The 26,156-nt window shown below is 46.3% G+C and overlaps 1 protein-coding gene across 1 annotated transcript in view; it reads right to left on the bottom strand.

Annotated features, from left to right (window-relative positions):
* Positions 1–5,211: 5,211 nt before the first annotated feature.
* The window catches only part of LOC119453222 (serine/threonine-protein kinase SBK1-like), a 67,710-nt gene continuing 46,765 nt past the window's right edge, over positions 5,212–26,156 (bottom strand). The window contains exons 2-6 of the mRNA XM_037715246.2: positions 20,794–20,918; positions 19,358–19,546; positions 13,776–13,955; positions 12,142–12,323; positions 5,212–11,602 (exon numbers count right to left, since the gene is read on the bottom strand). Of these exons, the coding sequence (XP_037571174.1) occupies positions 11,218–11,602; positions 12,142–12,323; positions 13,776–13,955; positions 19,358–19,546; positions 20,794–20,913 (1,056 nt within the window). The 5' untranslated portion in view covers positions 20,914–20,918 and the 3' untranslated portion in view covers positions 5,212–11,217. The remainder of the gene's footprint in view (positions 11,603–12,141; positions 12,324–13,775; positions 13,956–19,357; positions 19,547–20,793; positions 20,919–26,156) is intronic.

Genomic DNA, 26,156 nt, shown 5'->3' with positions numbered 1-26,156 from the left:
CGTTCGGTAAAGTCGAATAACGCCGAATAAGTTTAGTGCTGAGTGCATTCAACCACCGTCGAGTGTGTAGATGTGACACTAGTACCTCCATTCCACTATCATACGTTGCAGTGTTAGTAGTGCTATGGAGGACTTGTATTGGCGTCAATAAGAGGAAGCATTTAGCTTGGTGATACCGCCGATTGTCTGATTGTTAGGCACGTGAGACGCAGCAGCGCTTTCCTTGTGCGACCGCTGAACAGGCCTGAACAAACCTTGTCGCATTTAAGAGAGAATTTTAAGTTTTACGCATTTAAGGCCCGTAATAGTTTCTGCAGAAGTTTCCGAGCTTATATAAATTTAAAAGAAAACAGTGAGACATCAAATTCGAGAACCTTCAACTCCACGCCAAACAAAGCAAATACCACAAATTCGTACACTGCATCTATCGGGCTGTCGGTATCAAAACTGTCGGTTTTGATACCGAAACTAAAAAGAACGCCACCATTTCCGCTCGCCGGAAGTGACGAATGATCTAGAACGCGCGGCTCTTCGGCATGGCCTCTGAGATAAGGCTCCGCCTGCGGCATGCTGAAAAATCCCGGAGGCGGCCCGCTGTGACTTACGTCATAGCGATAACCGCCAGGTGCGCGCGTCGTCTGCTTAGGCATGTTTAAAGGCTGCCAACAGCGCACTGAAACTGGGCCGCGCCTCAAATCATATCGGGGTCGTGGCACGTACAACCCCAGAATTTCTTGAACTTTTTGAACACAAGTGCTGTAGGCAATAAACAAACAACTCAACGATGCAAACTGAAAACATAATTGGGAGGCATTTAAACGAAAGGGGAGAGGAAAAGAAAAGCCTTGGATTGTTCGAGAGCACAATCATATACCTTCGCCACAAGGTAACTGTTTTGTTTTTCCACAGAGGACATCTACCAACTTCTCGGGAGCACGTCTATACATGCGAATGCTTCTATTGCGAGATAAATTATATGGACACTACAAGCGAATTTTCGCCGTCGGCGTTGCCGTGGAGCTCCGAGTTTATTTAGGTATACGTATGCTATGCTTATTCGTACTAATATTAAAGCTTCAATCTCTAGGCTTACCAGAATTCATAGTTTCTTGGATTGAAGCGTATTTAAGCGACAGATTGCAGTTTGTAAGTATTGATGGCCATTACTCACAGCAGCTACCAATGAGATCAGGTGTACCACAAGGAAGTGTCCTTGCGCCCTTGTTGTTCTGGATATACAAAAATGATATTGTTGATGTAATTAGTGAGCCAGTTTGTATCCGACTTTTTTTGCTGACGATTGTGTGTTATTTAATGAAGTTAAACGTTCTGAGGATCAAGCATTCCGTAATTACAATTTACAGAAAATTCATCAATGGTGTGAACAATAGGACATGGTTCTAATGCCCAGAAATCTGTTTTCATGAAAATAACTAGAAAATTCCATTGTTTTTCCTTTCCGTACTCGCATCACAGCGACTCGTTGAGGTCACAAACTTCAAATACCTGGGTGTAACTATAATAAACACATTGAAATGTAATTCACACATATCAAACGTTTGCGCGTCCTCCTTCCGCAAACACTGTTTCCTCAGACATAAAACAAAACGAGCACCGGTCGATGCAAAACAGTTAGCATATTCGTCGCTTATTCGACCGAAGCTTGAATATCCAGCTATTGTTTTTGGGATCTGCACACGAAGCTTAACATCGATGCACTCGAGGGGATCCAGCGGAAAGCTATCCGGTTTATTTATTCAAAGTATCGAAAGACAGACGGCCCGACCACCTTAATGCGTCAACATGGCATTCAAACACTGCAGCTTCGGCGTAAGATTCAGAGTTTCTTTTTCAGCTGAAGCACAGGAAACTAGCTTTAAATTCAGAGGTTTGTATATCGCCCATCTTCACACGAGAAACAAGGCATCGCCATGCTGAGTCCCTTACCCCTCTCAGCGCCATTTTTTCTTTCTTTTTTTTTTCCACGGGAGGTAAATATGTGGAACGTTCTTCCATCGGCGTGGGTACACAACACCGAGATAATCGAGCAAATGGTTACATAGGACGCAGTGTCTTTTTTTTTCTGCTTTGTTGGTATACCTTGTGCGCTCATTTGTTATTGGGATGTTGTTGCCTTGTTTTTGGTACAGTATTTGGTAGCTTTTTACTACCCTGATTGTATAGCCTAACCTAACAATTGGGTCCTTCATTGTAGAGCTTATAGGTTTGTAAAGGCTCCCTCGTTTAGTTTGTTTTTTGCTATCAATCTTTCTACCTTATTTTGTTGTTGTTATGGCACTTAGTGTAATTGTATTGATCCATCTGTATTGTATGTACGCGTATACTTGTATTACTTGAATGTATCTATATCCACTCCTGCTAGGGCCTCTTGATGGTCTGCAGTGTTCTCTAAATAAAATAAATATGCGGGTTATGCTGCTACACTATCGAAACCCTTAATTTGCCCGTTCCAGGTATTACGTTTTTGACCAAGTTGTTCCTCATAATTCTGAGAATAGCCGTCCACAAACAAATGCCACGAAACATAGCATTCACAGCACATGCTTTTTAACACGAAAGTGTTTTATGCCGGGGTCCACCAAGACTTCACTGACGTATTTCCGTCACGGAAATACGTCAGCTTACAATGTACACGAACATAATACAAAGAAAGAAACCAGAAGAAAAATCTGCATTAGTAACAACTTGATGAGGGCTAGTTGGTTCATAGTTGAGCGAAGGTATGAAGTAACAGCGCGTAATGAACAAGGACGAGAAAGGAACGAAGACCACAGGACAAGCGCTGTCCTGTGGTCTTCGTTCCTTTCTCGTCCTTGTTCATTACGCGCTGTTACTTCATACCTTCGCTCAGAAGAAAAAGTTCCACAAACATGCAAAATCTGGAAATCGAACCCACGACCTCGCGGTCCGCGACGATAGATCGCCGAGCGTTTAACCCATTGCGCCACAAACGCATTTGCAGAGAGCTACACAGACGCGCCTTATATATCTAACACTCCTCCGTGTACCCGCGCTCTTGCTCGGGGCGGTGCCGCCGCCTACGAGCAGAAAAGAGAAGTACTGCATTATGACACTAACGCGCACCGACAGTGAACGCTTCGGTGGTCTCAGCACTACGACGCCTCGATGCCAGCATTCGAAGGGACGCTGGCATCAAGAAGCACTACCAACGCCAGGTGGCGTTCACCGTACTCAGCACAGCGGAGCGTGGCCTCCGCAATTAGCTCTGAAAATGTTTCTGAAGTTGATCGCGGAGGCTGCAATTACGACGCGCTGTACGCGCTGATTTGACTCGGTGACGATTCAGTTACGTGCTTTGTCTTGCGCGTTGTATTAGTGTGTCAGTTACGTGCTTCGTCTTTCGCGTTGTGCTAGCGTGTGCAGCGTAGTGCAGCTTCCATATGCACGACGGTTGCTCATGGTCATCGACGTTGGTAGTCGTGATGGAGGAGACGTGCCACCAGGCGTCAGCGTGGGTGCATCAACGCCTAAGGGCGCTTTAGCCACAAAACACCAATAGACATTATATATCAATGTGCAATAAACATTACACTACTTCTGTGAAGACACGTTTCACTTTCGTGTTCTATACCGATTCCTATATAAGAGGGATCAACCACATTTTTTAATCTTAAATCTTCTCAGACTATCGAATATTTAAACTGCAAAAGAACATCAGTGTTGAAACGTGAAAGTGGTGTAACTTTACTGGCAGGTCTCTTTACGGGCAGCGTAGTGGCGCCCGTGCGATGTCATTACAGGCCCTACACGGCCTGTTAAAGCTTTTAAGGGTGCCAGAAATCTTAGCGCATCCGCGTATCTCGCGTCCTCGTTAGTCGGGCCCGCATACAGTTAGGACACTGTCCGTGAAATTCAAGCGGAACGCTGAACCGTGTTACCTCAGTCAGTGCTTGACCCTTCTGGCGAAACTGCCCATTTTTCTTTTGTCCAGCGTTTCGAGCTTTCATTATTTTTTTGCTTGAAGATGTGTCCGATCTTGTTTGTGAATAACAAGTCTGGGAAGCTATGCCGGCAGAACGTAAGAAAAAAGAAATCCATGAACACCTAAGCACTTATTGTGAGTTGTGAATGCGAAAGCATTAACGTCCAATTGAACGCCGCTGAGCGGTCCCTCGAGTTATGAATTCCTCGCGGGCAAGCGAGCGCTTTAGACGCTTGGCCAAATGGCTTAGCCGTTTTCATTTGGGGGTTTACCGAGAGAGTAGTTGGAACGCAGACGAGAGCTTGCGCAGACAAGGAACACGCGGATAACAGAGGCTTCCAAGAGCGACACTAATATTCTGACCATAAATGTGCACCACCTTCATTTCGGAGTGGTGGAAAGGGATACTTACGCATAACCATGCTGTTCTAGCTTGCCTGCAGGAATACAGCTGTGCCTGGTGACACCGTTTATAGTTCAGGTGTAACAGAGTGAACAAGTTGTAAAGAAAGCGGCTGATAATGCGGTGACCCATTTCAATGTACTGAATTACGACAGCATCGATTTGTCAGTTTATTTTACTCCACACGCACAGCACTGTCACAAAGTCTGTACAATGTTGAGCAATGCACGGAGGAATGAAAGATTACTTGTGATGTGTGGATTTAAGTAGTACATAGAAGTGAATGCATACCCAATACAGGGCGTCCCCCGTAACTTTAGCCCAACGTTGAATAGCATGCAAATGCCACGCAGCTGGACAGAACCAAGGTTACGTTTGCCGTCGCTTGGCGACACTCAGATTATTTTTTGCATTCGGCCTAATTACATAACTAGTCATAATACGTTAATCAACTTCTAATATATTATAATTAGATGAAAAGTGTCAATGAGAAAATTGTAGATCAACACGAGAAACTCCTAATACAGCTTTGTGTTGCTCAATATGGGCTACATAAAGGTGTTCTCCCGAGCGTGAAAGAAGTACACGAATACGCGCAAATTGTCGCGCGACTAGCAGCTCGACACAAAACACAACACACACACACATCGTGCGCGCTAGTATTTGTAAGGTCCGGACCCTTAAGGACCGGCTCATGCATACCTCCATGTACTTCTCTCTTTTGAGAGCAATAAAAGTTTTTCACCACCACCACCACCACACACACGCACCTCGAATCTTACTGTTACGACGCTTAATACGCGCGAAAGCTGTAACTGTCGTACTGCAGAAACACACCGGGCCGTTCTCACATCGGGCAAGTTTTTATTAAATATATCACGAGTAAATACAAAAGACGAACAACAACATCAACACTTCGTGCAATCGCCGTACATACGGACACCAGTCGAGAGAAAAAAAAAAGACGAGAAAAAAAAAAAAACTGCCGACAACAAACACTCTTTGTTTAGGATCATTCGCCCGAGAGCCACCTTCCTTTTAAACCGAACACCTTTTCTTTTCTTTTTTTTTAAGACACGTTATTAGTCAGTAGAGAGGCACGTGTCGCTTAGAACAACGACATCGTATGTTTGGGCTGGGTGACCGTCATCTCGAGACTGCGATTGCTTTACAAAAAATATTTTTTTTTCTTAGCTTCATCCTGGAAAGTGAACAAAAGAATGCAGTGGGTCTGATATGTGTGGGACAGTAAGGTGCGAGACGCAAGGGTTGGCCTCGCATAGCACGATTAAGGTGTACGCCAGTAGGTGGCAGCAGAGAGGGAACGTCTCTAACGCCATCTGCCGGGTGTGCTAGAAGATACGTCGGTTGTGTTTTGCGTATATCCGGAAACGGTACATACAGATTAAAACTTGCGTCTCAGGCGTATTCGAGAAGAGTGGCACGGTTTTTCGTGTCGACTCCCGTGCCCACAAACATGCCTCGGCTCGACACTCCTCGACGAGATGCGGTCGCGTGGTATTTGGTAAGTAGGCTACTTATTATCAAGGCCTCCGAGAGGAGCGGATCTCGGGGCCACGCCGCAACGCTCCTCGTCGACTTCTGCGAAGATATATAAATTGCTTGCGAAACATGCCTGTACGCGGGCACCTTCTAGTACGCGATGGAATCGCCTGGTTACGATAGGTAACACACGAGGCGTGCGAACACAGTCAAACCTCGATTATAGCAAAATCTGGCTTCACAAAAGTTTCGATTTTACTAAAGTTTCGATTTAACCAGGTGCTTTTTCATTCCCCGACACATATTCATAGTGCCTTATGGGTTGATAACATCGAAGCAACAAAGTGAGCTGAATTAAATTTATAGCATTTAGGAGTGAAAGTTAAATTCTAGTGGCTGCAACAAGACAATTTTTTATTTATGGCCTTTAATTTTTTAAGGGAAATCACTGGAATCGGCAAGAAAAACACAGAGGTCCGAAATTCACAAATTCGTAACTTTCAATTGCCCAGTTAGAGTTAACATCATAGTTCCGTTTTCCAAATTTTGCGATTGTCAGCTATTTTTGTTAAAAGATTGACAAGTTAAATAAAAAATCTGCTTGCTGTGGTCACAAGATTTAGACTTATTCTAAATACAACCAAGCTCATCAAAATGGGTTGCAGTGGTTGCCGAGAAAAACAAATTTTCCCCTTCTCATGTATTTAGATAGGAGCCCCGAGCTAAAGCTTCCCTACTGTCACCGACTTCGGTAAATCAAGGTTTAACTGTATTCGAATGTTCCCGGCGACACTTCACGGATACAAGGAACGACGTTTCGAAGTACGCTTGCGAAGCGAATACTATGTCGAGTCGTATTCAGACCTCCCGCCTTCAGTCTATTGGCGCATTCAAAATTGGATAGAAACGATATTCCGAAAAAGGGCGCCTGTAAACGGGCATTATTTGAGTTGGTACAAGGGGCATTTCCGTTTCGAAAACTGTTGCAAAAAAGAGAAGCAAGTTCGAGCCACACCGTCACGAGAGTTGAGGACAGTAGTCTTGTGCAAACACTTACGTCGCATTCCCATTCTAGACACGGCGGACGACGAACGCAGTAGTGATGGGTATGGTGTGAACATTTAACGGTTTGCTCTATAGAAAGACGCTAGTACATTCTCCACTCACGACACCAAATACGAAACTTTGGCCAGACAACGACTGGCACGTAGGCTATTCCGTAATACTTATGATCGTGAACCCCCACGTATATGATTCCTACTGTTTCGTCTTACTGCTGGGCACACTTGCTATTTGGACAGTATATAAGTATACGCACGCAATACACCGCTCTCTACGTAAGGTGGCTATGTCTAACATATTCGTCGGCAACGGTTAGCGCAGCGGAGAAAAATATATCTGAATGTGCAGCTGCTGGGGAGTGTGAGCGATGAGTTTCTTGAAGTGGGAAGGAAAGTAGTTAGACATTTGCACGTTTCAGAACGGTTTATAATTAAGGCATGTATACACCCAAGTGGGTGAGAAGACAGCCGTGCGATCAGCGGATCTGGCTGTACACTGCTTGTAAGTAATGAGCCCCGCAGTTTCCTCCTACGCTACGTTAAGCCTACTGCTGGTTGCTGGTATACCGCGTCGGTGCATTCTTTTTGCCGCACGTCACTCGTTTCTCTTAGTTGTGAGAATTGAACGTATCGTGGTATAACGCGAGCTTCTGCTCTTGCAAAGGTTAAGTTACTTAGATTGAGCGTTCAAAGTCTTCCAAATTATTCATCTTCCTTCAAGCTGCTGCAAGTTTGGATGATGTACTTTGCGCACTACGGCGCAATAAGAAAAGCCGACGCAGTGGCGTTTGCGAAGATGGGAGCTTGCGCAGATAATATGGGACAGCGAGGGAACTGAATTTCTTAGTCATGTGCCAACGTTCTGACAAAAGGATCCGTATTCGCCAATGGCTTTCCTCAAAGTTTGAGACCTTCAAGCGCAGTTGTCATGGTCAAGACTGAGGACAAGACCTGCTTCAAGGGTCGAGACTTTCGTCAAACAAGCTTGTTATCGTCAAGACTGCAACCGAGACAAGAGCGCTTATTTTCGTAGAGGTATTCGTTGCACGCGAAGGGGCCTCGCTGACCGGAACTCTGATCGTAAAGGCCGTGGCCGAATGTGAAGACGTTCATTTAACGTGAAGGCCTTCGTCAAGCGGAATTGTTATCGTGAAAGGCCGTAAAGATAACAGAGCTTGCCATCTTGAGAGCCTTCACCTTCGGTTAAATCCTACACGAAGACCTCTTGTCGAAATTGTGGCACCGAACTGAAAGGACCCTGTCTCTCGTCCGATATTTATTGCGCAGTGAAAAATGGGCGTCAATAGCAAGTACGGCTCTTGTCTGTTTTAAGCGCATTGTCACTATGGTAATGGTCTTTTCCTATGTTTTAGAATAATATACGGATGATGTCTTAGTATTCTGATGAGCGAAAAGTAGCAATTGTATTCAAAGGTCCTCGTAGGCCTCAGGGTGAGCGTCTTACAGTCTGTCGCAGGGTCTCGCGTGCGCGCGACGGGCAAAAAACTTTGAGAGGTACGTCGACGTGGTAAAAAATACGCTTTTGTCCACACCTCGAGTGGGTTGGGAGTAAAAATTTAGCTTTCCACGCAAGACACGGGCAGTTTGTACTGAATGAAGCCTGTTCAAACATTCCTCGCAGCTTCACAGCTCGGGGACCTTGACATAGCGGTCCACAAAGCCGTGCAGCTGTAGGCCATGAAAACTTTGCTTTTTGAACTCGTGTAAGCGTTCTTTTTGTGTTAGACAAAGTGCACCACGTCTCCATACTCGCGCAGGTGTGTGTGTTTTTCTTTTCATCGCAAAAAGGACGCAGGTCCACTGCCTACATTTGAAAAAAAAATCATCTGCGACTTCACGCCTTCCGGAGCTGTTTGACATCACGAGTACGATTCAAAGACGTCCAAACGGCCTGGCTTCACTTAAGACTTCACTGCTTCGTACAGCCGCTTTTTACGACTCTTTCACGGACGAGGTTTTACGTGCATTGACTAAAATTACGGTCATTGAGCTAAATAAAGCGTTTCATCGACGTCTTCCGGCATGGTAAACGTCGGCGCAAACAGGGGGGGGGGGGGGGGGGTTCGATATTATTGAACGAGGGAGAATCATTCCCGCAACCATTAGAACTAGGTTAATTGTAAGGCAAGCGACGGGAACACAAACGTACGCACTGAACCATTTCGCAAGTGATACAAGGAAACATTGTCAACAGGATCGGGGCTATTGAGATCTTACGTTTACACCGCATCAATACTTTTCAGAAGGAGCAGATACTGTATAGCCTTAATTCAGAGCACGACACTGAATCGCTACAATCTATAAAGAAAATGTACACACGATTCATTCGAAGGACAGAAAAAAGCTCCTAAAGCAAGTCTCCTTGACGATTTCTACCGTTATCTTTAAGATCTGTCCTTGCTTTCTTCGAAAATCGAAATCAGCTGTGGAATCTTTTTATGGAATACTATCGTCGCTGGCGGCAATGCTTTCTCACGAACAAAACAAGAGAATCGGTTCGCTCTTCACCTCAGCCTCGTTTTGAACACTATGCAGTGGCATTATATCTTGGCTGAATGCATGTTTGGAAGTCTTACGCCAACCTTCCCGACACTCGCGAATAACATGACATCGCCAGCGCCAACACAATCTCAGCAGCAAGCGAAAGACAAAACTTCGCAAAAAGTCACCACGACTGACAAGACTACAAGTGTTCACAGTTGACAGTTTCCGACAGACACCGCACTTCGTAATGCACTCGCGCACAGATTGTCTAGCTCTGTCAAGACCACGACTCACGACTCGTTGGTAGGTGATGACGTCACTGTGCCTTACATCAAGGCGGGCGATTCAACTAAGCAAAGTTTTTTTCTTCGCATAGCGGATGCCAGGGGCGTGAGCAACTGCCGCCAGATGGCGTCTCTGTACTTCGTCGTCTGCTCAATAATGATCGATCAGCAGAAGGCAGCAGGTTACCTGCAATGTCACTTGAGATTATCGGCTGCAGACAATAAACTGGTTTCGTCTGTCGCGTCCACCAGTTGTAGACGCCGATACTGCGTTGAAGCAGACATGTCGAAAAGACGCCGAGGGATTTCGGTAGACGCATCCACAAATGCCACAGCTATTTGCGGCGGACACATGATCTCGGAAGACGAAATGGCAGAGCAGGGATGGAGCCAGACGGGACATCTATATTATCAACTCGGGCAAAGTTTTACGTTCTTTAACGGCTTCCCGACTATTTGTCTACCGTTTCCTGGAGCGCAAAAGTCTAATAAAGGAAGCTGTTGCAATTCTTCCGCACTTGGAATGGACATAAGCGGTGCTTGATGACAATTCTCGAACGTGTGAGATTTTCCGTAAGATTCCAGAAACTCTGCCCTCGGTTGTTCAAGTGAGAAATCCAGCGCGCCGCCTCCAGAATTCGTTGTTTTTTACGTCGTCTGCCGCGTAATTCTTGATGTCATGAACTTCTCGGCTAAACCCTTTGTTTGCGACGTCATTTGTATTTCAGGAGGGAGAGTTGGGTTGCCTATGAAGGGTGTCACTTCGGCATCTCGGAGTCTTAGAGAAACTTGCAGGGCCCCACTACGTTTGTGTCTCTCCTTAAACTCCGTAATCTTGTGGTCCTGCTAACAGCAAGGCTTAAGGCATCTGGCGCGGTGCCCCACTACGTTTGTGTATATATGTCGTCACCCACTGCCAGAGGATCACGGACTCTCGAGCCAATTCCGAGATTTCTCGTCAGCATTCTGCTGCTGAAAGACGCGTTGCACAGACACGTGATGATTTCTCAGCTCTGTCTCTCTTGCTTGGGAACACAGGCACTGTTCATGCGACGAATGTTCCAGTGACGATCTACCAATAAATCAAGCAGCCGGTGTACCATTCCAGGTTGTCTGCCACGAGTAATACAGCCTCAATGCCGAGAACCACCACCATCGCTTCAGCGGGTCCCCATTCTAGATTTTCGCAGCCTCGTCTTCTCTGTCATCAGCTTCCAGTCATATGCCAAGTGCACATCTCACGAGTTGAATATCCTGGTATACCTGGAATCCATCCGAGCCGAGCCGAGCCAAGCAAATCCACCAACATCCGATTACGGACATCACCTTTTCCTTATCCTTCACAAGAGATGCATGCCCGGTCATCTGCTCCTACACACTGTTGTCTGCTCTAAAATACGCACGCCTCGAAAGATACGGCTGCGGCCATTTCCGTGTTCGCAGAGAAACCACCCGCTCAGATCGTCGAGAACCCGCCACTCGGGCGTGCGGCTTCTCCTACTGGCTCTCCTTGGCTTGGCCCTCGGCTCCGGACATGATCCAGTTCTGGATCCTCTGCTCCTTGCCGTACTCCTGCAGCAGCTCGTCGCCCAGCTTCTTGTCGTGACCCGCCACGGCCGCCGCCGTCGCGGGGTCCCAGATCTCGGAGACCTTGGACGTCCGCGGGGATCGCACCATGAGCCACCGGTCACCGTAATACTTGTTCACTTCGGTGACGGGGTACCTCTTGGTAGGCTTGGGTTCCATCAGCCGCCGCATCATGCGCAGCAGTCGGGGCGTGAACCGCTTGAACTCCCGCGGCGTCCTCGTCGTCTTGCGTTTCTGCCAGTCGAGGAACTCGTTGAAGCGGCTGTCCGTGATGTCGGCTTTTTCCCAGGGAAACCTGCGAGTCAAGAGTTGCGTTAGCGGGTGCATCCGGACTTCGTTCTTCCAAGTTGCGAGAGTGCGCGAACGAACAAATCAATGCAAAAGCATGCACGCGAACAGCTGTGCACTTGGTACACGTATTCCTAGCACAATAACGTAGTGGAACAACGGGCCAGCCCGCACTGCTTCTGACGCTAGGTTCAGCATATTTCAAGAGCTCTCGACGTTACCTTTGCCCTGTTTGGTTTCTCACTGGCACTGTGCCGTATGTTGTTCAAGCAAAGTGATTTTGGCAGTGCTTCTCACCGCTTCGAGATATATGGTCATCGTGTATGCGCTCGATGTTAAATGAAAATAGCGCAACAGCCAATTAAGATCAAGGAAAGGAGACACCACAAGCAACCCATATTCTTTCATAATAAATCCGTACCAACTCGTTCAAACGTCAACCTCGCTGTGGTCGATAATCTCACATTCTGTGCGATTAGGTGTACTTGTGACATATTTTGCCGATCTGCAATGTAGTTCTCGTGCAAAACTTCGTTTCCTGCCTACCTCGCAGTTAGACAGGAGAAGATGAGCATGCCGATCTGCCAGACGTCCGAGCCCAGCTCGACGGTGTAGCCCTCCAGGTGGACCGCCTCCCATATCTCTGGCGGGCAGGTGGGCAGCGATCTCGTCCGCTTTTTGACCAGCGTGCCCGCTTTTCTCGTGAGGCCGAAGTCGGTCAGCTTGACCTGGGGCGAGAAGACGAACGACACAGGGTGAACCACAAGACGAGGCGAGGAGCAGTGCAGCGTGAAGAATGGGCCGCTGTAAAGCTCGCCGGTCATACGAACATGCTTTGCATTCCCTGGACAAAATATTTCTGCTAAAATTTCCACGCCATGCACCATTCGCATTCACCAGTCTCGTTCTAGGCCTTGCCTAGAACGAGACTGGTGAATATAGCTTAACGCCTGTAACGTTTTGCTGGTGTAGAGCCTGTCGTTATTTTCTTTTTGTGAGCGTGTTAAGGTTTGCGATATACATCTTTTACCCTAAGTCTGGCGCCAACAACTCGCTATATCTAATAGCGTCATTAAAAAAATATCGTATAAACATAAGGGGTCACCTACAAAACACACATGATCATACGAAATCGCTGAATTGGTAGTCTGTCGGCCATATCAGTGCTGTTTTATTTTTTTTTTTTATTTTTTTTTGTTCTTGTCAGTGCCATTTTATTGCCGGTTTGTGTTCTGATTGACTACTGGTTGTTTCACTTGGCTTACCTTTGCCGCCATTATATCCCGGAATCTGCTCAAAACGTTTTTTGTGAAATTAACGTACGCATAGAAGGAATAGCCATTCTAACGCTCTCTGCCTAGGCCATTGCTGCAATCTTATGGAAAGGCGCCTGGTGTTTGCGGTAACTCGAAGTAGCTTTAGCCCTCGTTAAGAAGCCATAAAGGTGGTTTTATTATGTTACAGCCAACGCTAGCGAAGGCGGCGTACTAAGTACGAGCTTCGAGGTAAATTTTAGTTTTAAAAGCTCGGAAGCCTTGTTTGTATGCGTGATCGCTATCGAAGTATGCCGGCAAAGAAAACCGTTGTACCTACAAAGCAAGGTGACACATCGCCACTAAAGAAAAAGCACTGTCTATTTTTTTCTGCTGAACGCTAGCTTTTTGTAGCTTCTACCCAGCTTGAGCACGTCTACAACATTACATGAGAGTATCAATTAACAGTACTCTCTCAAAAACGTATTTATATATCAGGGCAAGACATGGCACACTGACACGTTCTACTGCCAGCTTCCGGTCCATTGACTGCTTCCACCAATTTCCCTTTCTTTTTTTCAATTTCACTATTCTTCAAAAAAAAAACTATTTCAAAATTTAAGGATCCAGTATCAGTTGTTGCAATGGGCATCCACGTGACCGCCACACATTTTTTCACGTTGCTCTGCCGACGTGCTCGATCACTGACACATCTGACCAGTTTGACCAGACAGCACTCGTTCTGTACTGCGTGTTTGATTTTTCGTCACCGCTGTTTCAGCTTCGTGAATTTTCCTACATTAGCTTTGAAGATGAGCCAACTATAGCCCGCACCAAAATGAGTTTGTGCCTATAGACTCGTATTTAGCGTCAGCACTGTAAATTGAAGAAAGAAAACCCGCTCAAAAGGACGTTTCCTGAGCGTACCTTTGTGAAGTCTTTGCTGAAGATGAGTATGTTCTCGGCACGGACGTCTCTGTGCACTAGCTCCTTGCTGTGCATGAACTCGAGGGCTGGGATTATCTGCCTCAGGATAACCTTGAGGTCGCGTTCATCGATGCCGCCGTAGTACTCGACGGCATGCCACAGGTCCCCGTATGGCGCCACCTGGTTTAAGAAGAAGCAGGCATGTGAGACACGCGGCAGTGGATCTCGGCGAGCGAGTATCTGGGAACAATTCTGGCCACATAGCGTTGTCACAGCCATGCTAGGAATTAGGCAGGCAGGAGGTAGCGAAATATAAAAATGTAAATTCAGCTTCTGCAATTATCTGTCATATAAGCAGAGACTGTCGTGACTGTGCAATCATAGCACCACAAAAACATGTGCTCGGTTCAGTATTTCTATCTTGAAACCATAAGAAATGAAACAAACTAAAAAGACAGCAAATTATGATGCACTTATGACGAACGTTATATTTCGCTTTCTATTTTTGTTTTCCAATATTTCTAGCATGACAGCATTTCTGGATCTGTCCAGTGTATTTATTGACTTTCTGAATGTCCATTTTGTGTGTGCAAGCATGTCATGCACAGTGTATTGTCAAGACCATGCATCAGATAATTTCTAATTAGCAAGGATATTTTGCAGGCGAACTCATTTGACCATGCGAGATTTATGGATATGCGAGTTAAGTGACATTTGAGATCGATTGTCATAGCAGACGTCATTTCAAATCAATGACTTCTAACTTCAGGAAGCACATGAGCGTTAGGCATAGGGTCGTTAAGGTATCGATGGCGGTCGAGTAGTATTGACGATCGAATTAGGGGAGAGGGATAGATTTATTGGTCAGGAAAAGTAGAGAGCTCAGCCTGAATCAGCGCGTTCTGGCCACCTACTCAGCAGTGGGGCATGCATGAAGGTGAGGGAAAGGAAACGGTTAAGAAAGATGGAGGAGATAATGACGACAGTGGTGATGACAACGAGCCGAAAACAGGAAGCGTTCCGTAAAGACGACTCGCGACGAACCCACAAAAGCCACTGTAGCGTAGACCACATAGCGTCATGGCAGTGGGCCAAATGTGGCTGCTTCGTAAAAGGATCGATGTCTTTGGAAAGATTGAAGAAGTGACTGCGTAAGCAGCCATTGAAAGAAAATAGTGACCCAGTGACTGTCTTAATCATGTTTAATACCTCAAAGCTATAGCTTTGCTATAAGATACGCCATGACTGTGGATCGGCGTGTGGCAGTGGATCGGCTTCGACTGCCCAGGGTTCCTTAATGCACATCAATAAATCGCTACACAAGCGACTATGGCTCGGAAAGCGGCCGCTAGGATTCGAACACGCGACCTCATGCTTGGCAGCAGAACTCCATAACCGCTCAGTGGCTGGTGGAGCGGAGCGAAAATTGAATTTGGGGTCATCGGTACCAGCAGCACTGAAATTATTTGTTACAAAAAAAACAGGCGCTCGCTCTCCCGCAAGTGGCAATCAGTATTCAGCTCAGCTATAACCAAAAGTTACCGTTGGGAAATAATTAATTTACGAAATATTCGACGCGAATCTAGTAAAACTCTAACGGTTACTTATGTTGATATGTTCAGCCGTTGAAAACGTGACTTATAAATCTGATTGACTGATGCAAGAATCACTACAGCGCCATTTCGTTTTCAACAAAAATAACAATGGCCAACGAAGTCCAGCTGAATGTTCTTCAGAAACGTTCACGAAGGTTCTGAACGTTCAGCTGAATGTTTATTCGCTGAAAATGCATACGGTTCCCGCAGACATCTGCTAGATGTCTACACCAAACTGCTTACGTAAATATCGAGAAACCTTATGGCCTTGTTCATCTTTTCCTCAAGAACTTCAGTGAGTGCCCCAAAGTCCAGCTTGCACTGTGCACATCTTATTAAGTGAACTTGTACGCGTTTCACACAGACCTCTGCTAGATGTCTATGCCAATCTCCCTACCAGGCAAGCCTTTATAAGGGCGTGCGATGGCGACTAAAATAAAGCAGCGTTTCGAAGTGAACTTCCAACTGACGCGAGGCTAAAAAGCAGCGTTGCTATTTCGGAGCCAGTCAGTTCGAGCATTACTCACGCCGCGCATGCTTTAACTGCAATCACCGGGACAGGGCGCGTACACTGCCTTTCCGTTCGTCGGTCCAGAACTGGACGCGGTTACACAGCCCTGCGCATCCGGCAGAAATGCTGCAAGGCACAGGGAAGAGAGCTCCACGTGTTTTCTTGCCTTTCACAGAGCGTAAAACAAAAACGAAGAAGAAAGAAAGAGCAAAGGAGGCCGCCGGCTGCTGCTGCCTTGCTTAGCCCCAAAAGCTCGTAAATTACGCTAGCTTTCTGCGCTGACCGACTGCGACAGAAGCGCCCACTCCTACCCTTTAGTCTTGCTTTTTTTTTTTCTCGGTCCCGACGACATGACTGTCGGGACAGTCGTATTTAACGTGCCTTAGCTGCTGGGTAAATAGGACGGGGCAGAAAATAGTGCTTTCGTCAACAGCGGGATCCAACAACGTCGGACGAGGTGGCATCGATAAACGATATTTCTGATTCCAACCCTCCGTATCCTACCATCTTTTGTTGAAACTTAATCGATAGAGCAGTTATCGATGTTCGACTACCGGTGTAGCTTGTCTCCACTTGGTTTTTTTTTTCCCCTTTCAGTTACCGTGTTTGTGAGAGCGAAACAACGGAGTTTCCTGTCTCGGTAATATTGTGTATGGGGAGCTACTTGTAAGTCCTACAGCTGCGTCCCTACAACTAGGTTGTTTTTATAACCTTGGCTCAAGAGGGCGCGCGCACGTACAAGAAATCGCTACCCTTGACCTTCAGCGAGACAGACTATATATAAGGCGAGAATGAAGGTCATTTTCTGTTTTGTGCTTGTGCGGAATTTCACGCGCGGCATCGCGAGAGTTTTTTTTTTTTTTTTTTAACACGAAAGTGTTTTATGCCGGGGTCCACCAAGACTTCACTGACGTATTTCCGTCACGGAAATACGTCACACGAACATACACGAACATAATACAAAGAAAGAAACCAGAAGAAAAAGTTCCACAAACATGCAAAATTTGGAAATCGAACCCACGACCTCTCGGTCCGCGACGATAGATCGCCGAGCGTTTAACCCATTGCGCCACAAACGCATTTGCAGAGAGCTACACAGAGGCGCCTTATATATCTAACACTCCTCCGTGTACCCGCGCTCTTGCTCGGGGCGGTGCCGCCGCCTACGAGCAGAAAAGAGAAGTACTGCATTATGACACTAACGCGCACCGACAGTGAACGCTTCGGTGGTCTCAGCACTACGACGCCTCGATGCCAGCATTCGAAGGGACGCTGGCATCAAGAAGCACTACCAACGCCACCTAGGTGGCGTTCACCGTACTCAGCACAGCGGAGCGTGGCCTCCGCTTTTTAGAAAACTATTTGAACATTAACTAATGCTCTTTGGCGTGATACTGCTTGCAAATATTGGGAGGCGTTATTGCAAAATCGATCGGTAAAGGTTTTGTTTATTACGACTTCTGCCTGTTGTAGAGTAAACGTCAGTAATAGTTTAGCGTTCATGGTGTATGTCTGTTCTGTTCTTTATAGTAGTATAGTACTTCACGAACTTAAACAGTAAGAGACACGGCAGAAAGGTTAAAAGACGAACTCGTTAGCAAATGTTACCGCCACGTTAAAAAAAATGTCGCAGTTTGGCGTAGCATTCATACCGAAACAAAGGATTGGACAATTACACGCAGTAAGGTTCGTAGTTTTACAGGCCGCACAAATTGCGATAAACATTCGCTTGCTAACTAAACGAGCACGGCGTATTAACGCGCGCGCAGGCAAGCACGAACAGATCTCACTCGACGACCGCGAATAGCCGCTGTCACAACGTTGACGCCACGAGCGCCGGCAGCCAGGAGCGCGTGTGCATTTCCCAAAAGTGGACATCTCGTGCTGCTGCTCGATTCGCCGTTTGAACCGTGCCGCGCCCGCAAAACCTCCAAACACTACAGGTGCGCGGCAAGATACAGTGCGCATGAAGCCACAAGCCATCTCGGCTATCCCTTGCACTGCTCGCTCTTCTCTCTGGCACTCGGGGTATAGATGACCTCCAACATACAGCTCGCGGTTCGCGTATGTGCTCGGACGTGCAAGGGCGGGCAGCCACGGCAGGGCTATAGAGCAGGCGGCGCGCGCTCTCCTCCTCCAGCCGGCCGTGCGGCCGCGCGGTTTCTAACATGTAACCTCCAGCATTGGATGCGCGCAAAGATGGCGCGCGTTAAGCATGGAGGAAGGCGTCAAGCCGCCATTCTTCTCTCGGATCGCCCTCGCGTGTGGCTCGCCCTCGCACCCACTGCACGTCACGTGACCGCCAGCGCACGGCGCGCGGGACGCTCATCGTCCTCACACATTTGACTATTTGGGGCAGCGTGGCGGCGACGACGTGATGGTCAAAACGCGACTGGAGTGTCCGTACAATTGCTATCGCAGTAAAAATAATGCTCATTTAATCGTCGTCGTCGTCGTCATCATCATTATCAAATTCATCGTTGTCATAATCATTAACCCTTTATAAAAGCGGCTATGCTCGGCGTTGCCTGGTTGGCCTTCCCGCGACTTCCGCGTCGCTCAATATATGCCTCCCTAAATATTGTTTAAATGATGGCTACAGCACAGATATCTTGCGTATAGCTCTCCTGCATTGCTTGAACTCCTGTCCATAAATGTTCAATGCGCAAAAGCAAAACCAGTTCACGCAAGGTTTTCGCATCGCCACCTGCGATTTCAAGAGGAAGCTTGATTTCGGGAATTTTGGCGTGGGGCGCGCAGGGAAAGCATTTTGCTCGGAATACAATAAACCAACTTTGAGAGTCTACTTTTTATTTATTACTTGCGCACTCAACATTTCCCCCAAATATTGCTAAAATTTTCATTCTTTCTTTACTGGTCCTCAATTATTCAGCTCTGTCCCCGGATTGAAAGCATGAAAATCGCTGACATGAATTGACGTTTTCCTAAATGTAACGTATACACGGAAGGCATGAAATCCCACACCACACAATCCCGCTCTCATAAATTCTGCTTCAGCTATCAGTTATATCAGTTTCCGTACGAAGTTTCGGAGTTGACGTACCAGCGCGGAGGTATTCGCACCAAACTTTGAGGAAAGACTCATTCATTTCTCCACAAGCGTTCATTTTCTCCCAAAGTAATTTGTTCCACATATATATATATATATATATATATATATATATATATATATATATATATATATATATATATATATATATATATATATATACATATATACATATATACATATATATATATACATATGTGTGTGTGTGTGTGTGTAACAAATTACTTTGGGAGAAAATGAACGCTTGTGGAGAAATGAATGAGTCTTTCCTCAAAGTTTGGTGCGAATACCTCCGCGCTGGTACGTCAACTCCGAAACTTCGTACGGAAACTGAGATAACTGATATATATATATATATATATATATATATATATATATATATATATATATATACATATACACGTACCTCCTGCGCGAAGTAGTAGTGCTCGGGCGTCTCGAAGCAGACGTCGTACGTGTCCAGTATGCTGGAGTGCGGCGACAAGAAGTAGCTGTAGTGGAACTCGATCAGGAAGTCCCTTAGGGTCGTGGTTGCACGCGGCACGGCCTTGAGCGCCACCTGCGAGCCCGTCTCGCGGTGCCGCGCCAGCACCACCTGCGAGCACACACGCACGGACAGACACGCCGGTCGGCGACGGTGGTCCTCATTCATGGCGCGATAGGCCAAGCTTATTATTGCCTGGTTTATGTTTCCTCTGAACGTGGATGGCGCAGGCTACGTGTGGTTGCCCAAGAATCGGACGGAATTAGAAGGATGATTATAGTCGAGTCCAAAAAGATACTAAAGAAAACATTTTGAGATCAAAGGAAAATCACAGGAACGCAGTGTTTTAAAGATTTGATAAGTTCGAGTTAATGTTCTAAGAAAAAGGAAATCCCCTGAATCACAATAATATAATTTTCACCCTTAAAAGTGAATAAGGGTGTAAGTACGGTCTATATTTCAAACCTTTACACTTAAAAGGGCGTAAGGATGTGAGTCATTTACTGATTTACACCCTTGATTTTAAGGGTGCAAGAGACAGAGAGAGAGAGAGAGAAATAATTTGCACCCTTATTTTTAAGGGTGCAAATTATTTTACAGTGCGTAGCGTATAACGTATCCACTACACAGACTGGTTGGGATGTTCACGTTCCAATTGGACTGTGTATGACCGAGTGTTTAAGAGGTACGCGTCAGTCGGATTCTGATGGCCAGTCACGTGAATGCCATCAGATTTGTGAATTGCTTTATAGCTACGAAGATTGACTTCCTCTCGGCCTCACCTTGCAATCAATGTTTTATAGTTATAGGAAAACGTTTAATAAATAAACATAAATTAACGTCGTACCGGAGACCCAAGCGGGAATCTACTGTAGTACGAAACATGACTGCTTCTGTGACACATGCGATGTCATGCGCTATTAAATAGAACGTTACTGACATTGTATTTATCGGAATTACTGTTCCTTTTAATTCCCATTTGCACTTCTTTGTGAAGAAGAACTTTGTCTTAGTTGCACTGAGTACACTTTGCAAAAGTAGCACCTAGCATCCTTTCTTTATAAGCATTTCATTCATATTTTGTTGCTTTATTTTACAATATTTCGCTGGAATAAATGCCTTAACAACGTCATGCTTTAACTGCCATGTACTGTTAAGGTCACGGAGCTGTTGGTTACGTCAACATGCGTTAATCGCAGCTGTTTGCTGTAGCTATACTATATTTCTTGAACCGAAAGAGAAAGGAAAATCATTTATTCAATCAAATACTCTGGCGATTTCGCGGTGCAACCGCGAAGCCAGATGGGGTGCGAAAGAAATGCGACAGCCAAGTTGATGTCGAAGCGGGAGGAACTCACCTTGCCGTAGTCTCCGGAGCCAATTTCCTTGATGACGTCATAGTGTTCCTCCATCTGGACCGCCTCCAGCTGAAGCTCGCGGACCTTGTGGATTGTGGCCTGTTGCTTAGATTTGTCCATCACGTCTGCAAAAACAAAACGAAAATGTGGCGAGAGAACAGAGAGACACGTGCATTTTTCAGGCGCGTACTGCTGAGACGTTCAAGTGAAGACATTTCAATCTACAGTGTTCGCGTCGCAGGTGTTAAACATCGCAATTAGCAGTTTGTCGAAAGAAGAAGAATGCAAATGTGAAGCAGGTGATTTTTCATATGTCGAGAATCGTACAATCTAGCTCCATTGCCTAGCTCCATTTAACATCATGATCTTGCACTTCCGAGCTCATATTTCTTTTTTTTAATCAGGGCTTATTTGTAATTTGTTTTTACGCATGTCATATATTAACAAGTGCTTTCATTACCCTTGATTTCCAGCACCCAAAACTTTGCACAGTATGTGAAAAGTTAATTCGAGCAGCGCTTGACTTTGTGCGCTGCTTCCCGGCCGTCAACGTCGATGCAAAACCGATGCCGTTCTCTAACAACTTAACCATTTCAGGTTATGAGTAACTACAGAGCTAACACGGCGCACTCGACCACTACCGTACGATGCTGATATTGCAGAAAACAATGCACACGCCACAATTCCCACTCAGTGTACTGCCAATATAAACCGTCAAACATGGCCTGGTAAAATCATAATGACCGTAATTGATTGACAAAGGGAAGGACCTGCGAATGTAAGCGCTCGGGTATGCAACGTCTGTAGGCCGTGAAATGTGAAATGACTGGCACAACTTAACGACTTTTGTAAATAGGCTATAGATAAGGCGCACATTAAAATAAATACACGCCTTAACAACTTTTGTCGATAGACATTTATATAGACAAGTAATCGACTAAAAGATATACACTGCTCACATTCATTTATACACAGTATAAGACTGGGACTGCCTAAAAGAAATAAACTTATAACATTGTCTATCGAGTGTCTATGGACTGGGAATCGACTAAAAGAAAAAAAAAAGGCTTTACATGAATTTATCTATAAATCGGTTGTACGGCAGAGCGGAAATCGGCAAAGTAAATAACGTAGACTTGTCCCTGTTGACTGTCGATCAATTTCTTAGGCAAGTTAACATGCCGATAGGAAGGCAAATCAGTCTATATGAAGTCTACCGACAGCTTATAGACCTTATACGTTCAGGGGATCATTAGGCAACTGGTCTTCTCATAGCACCGCTCATATAAAGCTGTACCGTCAATATCATCAGCGCGCCGACATCATCAGCTAACCTCGTCTCACCAATGCACCGTGCTGTACCACTTTTTCCTTGAGACAGTTTCAAAGACTCGTGCAACCGTTGAGGTTTTATTTATTTAGCTATACATACGTGCATCTTGCGTGAAAAGGCTGTCGGGCCAACAAACCACGCCATCGCCCCTAAGTGTGAATGCCTCGATCTATGCGCAACAGGGTGCGTATCTGGCTGAAATATATCCGGAAACGCCATTAACCATTCGGAAGAAACAAAAATAATCGCTGAGCAATTAGGCTGCAAAAGACACACTTGCGAACAAATAATGAATGCCAGGCAGGAAGTCATGACGCTTATCATAATCAGAACTAGAAAAGAAGCTTAATTCCTGCAGTAAGCTGAATGGAACAAGCTTCCTGAAACCGTTGCAAGCATCCCATCGAATTCTCAGTTTTATATGTGTGTTCAAGCTCTATAGCGCTGCTTTTACCTGATTCTGTACTTTTTTTTTTATACGGGTGTCAACTAGCGATCTTTTGCTTTTGTTTGCCTGCTTATAAAGCCTTGTTCGCTTTGTGTGACACTGTGTTTTGTATTTACATTCACAAATGCGTAAAGTATGTGCATAATTCCCCCTCGCTACAATGCCCTTAGAGCGAATGCGGCTTTATGTAATACATAAATGTAATAAATAAAATTTTCCTAAAACAGGCATGTTTGGACGGACACCCAGTAGACTATTGAATGACAGAACTTTAAAAAATATTGATTGCGAAGCGTTAGTAAGCAAAGGTGCGTAAGAAATTTGTTCACCCTTGGCATAAAAACACTGACATATGAAACGCCAATTTATTCTCTATAGGTTACTTACGCGGCGTGAAATTTACTTCTCTTTATCCCACCACTGACCACTGACCACCACTGACTGGCAGTTGGAAAGAATCGGCTGCTAGGCAAGTTGGTTCGAATTACTGAGCCTCATTGAACGGAGCGAGCCGGGCGTGCCTGACGTGTGTTAAGTCCGATTAGCTGCATTAGGCATTTGTTAACCTATGGCTATGATCGTTGCCAGAGGTATACGCCCACAATACTACTAGCTTTTCACGTTAGACGGAAGAGTCTCCTGTCAACGTGCGCACAGTGGATTCGAATACGAAATACTGATTGCGCGTTTCTTCATATAACAAACGTTTAGTGTTTTTTATATTGAATAGATTCCATGCACGTGGTACTTCAATGCAGGCTTTAACAGAACACGTCGTCATTAAGGCATCCTAAACCGAAAACGACATCAAAACATGCGTATTAGTGCTTCAACTGACAGCTTCACGGTAAGACGAAGTGTTGATTTTTCCCAGACCGAAAATCCGTCATAAATGGATGACTCCTGGACGTCCGCTAATCCCGTGCTTCCAGGTCATCGAAAGTCTGCCACCTTCCGATAGGTGACGCTATCATCCCCGAACACGAGAAAATTCGAGCAGTGAACGACCCGGACGGTCGATGATCGTCGTCGATTCCACATTCCCGCGTGCGAGTGGGAGCAGCCGAACCGACTTCACGAGAGATCGTGACGTCACCAATACGCGCCACCTGTCGTGCTTGACACGAAAGTCGCTCTCCGCTTGCAACGAGCGCGCGGAAGAACGCTTGCGACACACACGATTCCGACCGCGCGATTGCGGAATCCCTCGCGTCAATACAGATCTTCCAGTTGGACGCGGAAAGCAGGATAGACTGAGACGCCACGAGAATATTATAAATCGGAAAGCCCGCTCCTGCCGATGCACCAATCAGGACGCGCTGTGGCTGTTAATTACTGAGCGACATCACTGGGTAAGAGTGAGTTAGTACTTGATTCGGTAAGCGATAGAATGAGAGTGACTCAGTGATTACCGAATGATTAAAGTGTTTGAGTGAGTTAGTGAGAGCTGCTGAGTGTGCATGTACGAATTATTTGTTATGTGGGTTCTACAGTGAGTCCCTAGGAGGGTGGTTTAATGAATGAACGTCGCACAATTTCTACGGAGCGTGCTACGAGGGAAGTACTGATAAAAAGCAAAACAAATACAAAAAAAAATGCGATCGTGGCCTAATGGTTGGAGCACCGGGCTGCTGTGCTCGATGGCAGCTAGAGGTTCGGTTCCACTGTCGGTCTCACATTACTTTCTTTTTAAGAAAGCTAGACGAGACCGACCTACCTACCTACCCACCAACCCACCCACCCATCTACCCACCCACCTACCCACCCACCTAGCCAGCCACCTAGCCAGCCACCTAGCCAGCCACCTAGCCAGCCACCTACCCTACCTGCCCACCCACCCACCCACTCATAATCGACTGTGCGCTTGCTTATGTTGGCGCTGTCTTTCCTCAATTTCCTTTCTTTATCTTTTGACCTCCCACTTCCATGCCCCCAGATTAGGGTAGCAAATCGAATTTTCCGTTTTGGCTCGCTGCTTTACTGTTTTGTGCTGCGACATCAGTTAAGTGCTCGAAACCGGGTTTGGCAGCGCCTGTCCATCCGTTTCTCCCGTTACGCCATCATCTTCAGATTCACCCTCACCATATGCCGACAGAAAACGAAACTATGCGTCACTGATGCCACCATGCCAATAACACCCAGAAACAGCGGAAGAGGTTGCGCTTGCGCTTACCGACCCCCTCTAGAAGGTAGTTCTTAGCGACTCACAATCTGCAGTTCGTAACTACGCGCGGGGGCGCATTTCCTCCGAAGCTCTTCAGATCGTAAGGAAAACTGGTCGACAGCACTTCGATAGCACCGCGATCATGTGGTTCCTAGCGCACGTCGCCACCCACACCGACGAGCCCCCCCCCCCCCCCCCTCCCTAACTAGAACGAGGTGGCACACCGCCCTTCGCGAGAACTGACCCGCCGCGCAGAGTCAGAGACACCCTCTTCGAGTTCGGACCTCCTGATGCGAAACACGCGAGGACGCTTAGTCAGATATAACATCACCATGCACTACCAGTTAAGCAGGAAGATATTGCCCCCACCTCACCCAACACTGAAACGTCGCCAGGCAGTCGTCTGGCGACAACTGCAGACACACACCTTCCCCAGTCCGGTGCGATTGCGGCACATTTTCCCCGCGCAATGCCCGAGTGTTCTTTGAAAGTTATGTCAGGTAACTAGAGCGACACTCTCGCACATGTTGTGGGAATGTCCTGTTATAGCAGCGAAAATGGCAGTAGCTCCGGAGGCTCTTGCGTCGAAGTGGGCCACCGCTCTGCGCAGCTCCAACCTCAAGACACAAGAGTGGGCTGTCCAGCGGGCCCGGGAGGCGGCGACGAGGCAAGGCCTCGAGGCCCCCCTCATGGGAGACCTGAGCCCGGGTCGTTAAACTTCGCCGGATTTTTAATAAAGTTGTTTCCATCTATCCAATGACAAACTATGCCACTGACGGCTGGCCAAACGCAGCTCTCTGCTCGTTTCTTGGTATAAAACGCTTCGGGTATTTCACGCGTTAGTCGATTTCTGTAGTAAACAAAAAGTGCCACGGAAGTTAGGTTGCCAAGCCCATTCAATGCAATGCTTAAAAAAATTATGGGGTTTTATGTGCCAAAACCACGATCTGATTACGAGGCACGCCGTAGTGGGGGAATCCGGAATAATTTGGGCCTCCTGGGGTTCTTTAACGTGCACATAAATCTAAGTACACGGATGTTTTCACGTTTCGCCCCCATCGAAATGCAGCCGCCGTGGCCGGGTTTCGATCCCGCGACCTCGTGCTCAGCAACCCAACACCATAGCCACTGAGCAACCACGGCGGGTCTTCATTGCAGTGCTTGGCCAAGTGTGAGTACTTACCTTTGATAAGAGAATACATGTGTTCCTTCAAACGGTGGTTAATACACCTTCCCGTTTCTCCAATGTAAACACGACCACACGTAAACGATATAGAACTGATGTTTACTTGATACGCGTGTACGTCTGGTCATGCGTATATACTGGGCAAGTCAGCCCTTGTGTCCATGTGTACATTTCTTTTGTTGCTTTATTGACTGTGCGCGCTGACATTTACAGGCAAATGGACAGAAAAAGT

Source organism: Dermacentor silvarum, chromosome 5 (genome assembly GCF_013339745.2).
Source record: "Dermacentor silvarum isolate Dsil-2018 chromosome 5, BIME_Dsil_1.4, whole genome shotgun sequence".
Taxonomy (NCBI): Eukaryota; Metazoa; Arthropoda; class Arachnida; order Ixodida; family Ixodidae; genus Dermacentor; species Dermacentor silvarum.
The sequence above is the reverse complement of the archived record's forward strand: the minus strand, read 5'-3'. Positions and strand labels throughout refer to the sequence as shown.